At 45.2% G+C, this 3,919-nt stretch overlaps 1 protein-coding gene across 1 annotated transcript; it reads left to right on the top strand.

The window, feature by feature from the left end:
• Window positions 1-1,528: 1,528 nt before the first annotated feature.
• Window positions 1,529-2,246, top strand: LOC136329135 (small ribosomal subunit protein eS6-like). Its single transcript, XM_066265074.1, has one exon. The coding sequence runs from the start codon at window positions 1,545-1,547 to the stop codon at window positions 2,244-2,246; it is 702 nt and encodes a 233-aa protein (XP_066121171.1). The 5' UTR covers window positions 1,529-1,544.
• Window positions 2,247-3,919: the final 1,673 nt, after the last annotated feature.

Below are 3,919 nucleotides of genomic sequence, written 5' to 3'. Positions count from 1 at the left end.
ACGGAACGCCTTTCCCCACGTTCTATGAATTTTGGTGGCAGGTGAGGACTGGCTTCCCACTACAGATGATTTAAAGGGTAGATACTGTCTCTGATTCTTGGGAACTGTGCCATATGACCTAAACTCAGGCATTATCAGACTTTAAATCTGGAGCACGCGACACAAATCAGCAAGGGCTGTTTAGGCTCTGTCCTCATGTTTGTGTCATTCAGTGCTTCATCCCGGGGATGCTGCTAGGTCTGGAGTCCTTTCCTGGGCTGCCTACCCTTTCCTGGTTCCTGGCCATTTTCTCATGGTTCTCCAGTCTTCCCGACAACTCTGTGGGTTGCCTGGTCCCCTTCCAGTAATTTCCTTCTTTACTTCAGTAGCCAGAATTGGTTTCAATTTTTTTTTTTGTAACTGACAACCCAGACCAGTATAAGGCCCACCTGAATTAACTTCACTTCAGGAGACTTGAATTTCTCTGTTCCCTTTAGATGAACTCAGTTGGACTTCCGTTTTCAACTGTCAGAATCCAAGGAGTTAGGGAGATTCCCAGGTCACCTGCCTCCAAATCCCCTACGGCAGTGGTCCCCAACCTTTTTTGGGCCACGGACTGGTTTAATGTCAGAAAATATTTTCACAGATCGGCCTTTAGGGTGGGACAGATAAATGTATCACATGACCAAGACAAGCGTCAAGAGTCTTAGACGGATGTAACAGAGGGAATCTGGTCATTTAAAAAAAAACAACAAACATCATTCAGACTTAAATATAAATAAAACAGAAATAATGTAAGTTACTTATTCTTTCTCTGCAGACTGGTACCAAATGGCCCACGGACCAGTACCAGTCCACGGCCCGGGGGTCGGAGACCACTGCCCTACAGTACCCGCAGACACCACTGCCTGATCAGCTCCAGTGACTAGCAACTCAGTCCTTTGCTGCGCGATTGACTCCATTATTGCGAAGTTTTTGGTATCCATCACTTTCGGTTCTTTTCCATGGTAAACTGTCCTGTTTTGTATCCTATTTAAGTTTTTTCATGCCTTTTGAAAATGAAGTAAATGTACTAAATAAATGACACTGGTGTGTGAGGAGATGTGGGACGTCTCGGGAAATGTGAGCCTGCAGCCCAGGTGAGGGGGGATCAGAGATTTGTGAGTCTATAGTAATGGTTGAAAGTAATGGTTTCTGCGGGCGGGATGGGGGAGGGGGGAAGCAACGCAAAACAATTTGTGGAAAAATGCAAGCTAAGCACCAAGGAGCACATAAAACATTTGATCAGCAGTCGGGTCAGAGTAAGGGATTGTGTGAGGGTGAGAAATGGAGTGAGAGCGAGAGGTGGGATCAGGGTGGGGAAAGGGAAAAAGTCAGGGGTGAAATAAAGGTCATCTGGCCTTGTGGGCAGAATTTTCAAAACAGCTGCATCAACATCTGTATCATACAGGGCAACCCTCAATCAGAAGCCACTGAGGAAGGGCGGGGAAATGCAGTCAGAAAATAGAATGGGTGATACAAGTCGGGCCTCTTCTTCGTGGCTCCTCCAAGGCGGCTAGTGCTTCATGATGAAGCTGGACATCTCTTTCCCAGCCACTGGCTGCCAGAAAGTCATCAAAGTGGTCGATGAACGCAAACTTCGAACCTCGTATGAGAAGTGTATGGCCACAGAAGTTGCTGCTGATGCTCTGGGTGAAGATTGGAAGGGTTACGTGGTGCGGATCAGTGGTGGGAATGACAAACAAGGTTTCCCCAGAAAGCAGGGTGTCCTGACCCATGGCCACGTCCGCCTGCTGCTGAGTAAGGGGCATTCCTGCTACAGGCCCAGGAGGACTGGAGAGAGGAAGTGCAAATCTGTCCAGGGTTGCACTGTGGATGCCAATCTCAGTGTTCTCAACTTGGTCATTGTGAAAAAAGGGGAGAAAGATATTCCTGGTCTTACTGACACTACTGTGCCTCGTCGCCTGGGTCCCAAAAGAGCTAGCAGAATTCGCAGACTTTTCAATCTCTCCAAAGAAGATGACGTTCGCCAACATGTTGTGAGAAAGCCCCTAAACAAAGAAGGTAAGGAACCTAGGACCAAAGCACCCGAGATCCAGCGTCCTGTTCCTCCACGTGGCCTGCAACACACATGTCGGCGTATTGCTCTGAAGCAACAGCGGACTAAGAAAAATAAGGAAGAGGCCGCAGAATATGCCACACTTGAGGCTGAGAGAATGAAGGAGGCCAAAGAAAAACGCCAGGCTCAGATTTGCCAAGAGATGTAGGCTGTCCTCTCTGAGAGCTTCTACCTCTGAGTCCAGGCAAAAATGAGATTTTTCTAAGAGTGAAAAATAATGAACAACAAATATAAAAAGAAAAACAAAACAAAACAAAAAAACAAACAAAAGAAAATAGTATGATTTAGAGCCACCAGGCCCAAAGGGTGAGAGTTTTAGGAAGACAGGGTGGCCCTGGCTGGGTAGTTCAGGTGGTTAGAGCATTGTCCCGTTACACCAAGGTTGCAGGTTTGATCCCTGGTTGGGATACATACAAGAATCAACCAATGAATGCATAAATAAGTGGAACAACAAATTGATGTTTCTCTTCCTCTAACACCACCCCCCCCAAAAAAACCCCTCCAAATTAAAACAAGAAAAACAAAACAAAACAAAAACCAAGGAAGACAAGGATGTTTGGCAGGGCCAAGGGTCTTGAAAAAGCCAAAAAGAGAATGAGAGGAGAAAAGGCAGTTGGCTGTAGCAGAGTTAGGGCCTGGAGACCCGTGAATTGGGATCTGTGCAGGGATAGGACACAGCGATGCAGGATGGGAAGGGTGAGACAGCAAGGAAGCCCGCAGTGCTAGTGGGTGGATGCAGAGAAATACTAAACAGCCAGATGAATTAAGAGGGGGAGAGGGAGCTCCTGGAAAGGCAGAGATTGAAGGTGTGGGCAAGGGCCTTTTGGAGAGGAGAGCCTCAGCAGCCATTCGGACAGATATCCGAGATACGGAAAGAAGGCTGGGTGCGACTGGGGGCAGGGAAGAGTATAGCTAAAAGATAGGCTGAAGCAGAGAGACAGGGCGAGCACACACAACAGGTATTATCTTCTCAATTACAAATGAACCCAAGAGGCCTTTTGGATATCCAGAACACCTGAGTCAAATGTTCTTGGCTGACAGCATGGCTCCCCCTGGAAAACCTGAAAAAACGTTGGCCCCAACATTTAAAAAGTAAGTTAGGGAGTTTTATAAAAAGAAGGGAGGGCAGAGTCATCTGAGACAAAAAAATCCATCTAGGATTTAAGAGTCCTGGGTTCTGCCTCCAGCTCTTCTGGGGCTGTTAGTGGTGTGCGTTAGCTCACAGGGCTAATGCAATCAGGGTTTCATGTAGGTTTGGGAACTACATGAAATGTAGAGAAGGTAATGTTACTTTTGTCAGCAGAGGCAGAAACAAAAAGAATGTAGAGAGAGAGAGAGAGAGAGAGAGAGTATGTGTGTGTGGTGATAAAGCAATCAAATAATCCACAACAATTTTCATTGGGTTTGGAATGCATCTTGACATTCTCATTTGGAAAGGGGTGAGTTAAGATCTGAGAATTTACTTCTCACCAGATCATGAAAATGTGCAGGGAAGATTCAACTGTGAAGGGGTTTCCTGGCCCAGTCCCTGTGAATTCTGTCTATGATCAGCTGCCCATGACTTCAGCAGCTTAAAAGGAGAGTTATCCAGGGCATTATTAGAAGGGAGAAAGGGATAGGTGAAGGTTGTATTAGTTTTCTTTTTAAAAAATTAATTAACTAATTAATCACTTTAATTTTTAAAAATTTTATTTAGAAAATTAAATTTAACAGGGTGACATTGATTAATAAGAATACACAAGTTTCAGGTAAACATTTCTTGATTAGTTTTCAGATTTTAATTTGGGTCTTTACAATTCGCTAATGTGATAAGATATATAT

This window comes from Saccopteryx bilineata, chromosome 3, assembly GCF_036850765.1.
Source record: "Saccopteryx bilineata isolate mSacBil1 chromosome 3, mSacBil1_pri_phased_curated, whole genome shotgun sequence".
Classification (NCBI taxonomy): domain Eukaryota; kingdom Metazoa; phylum Chordata; class Mammalia; order Chiroptera; family Emballonuridae; genus Saccopteryx; species Saccopteryx bilineata.
Note: the sequence above shows the minus strand (reverse complement) of the source record. Positions and strands in the feature narration are given on the sequence as shown.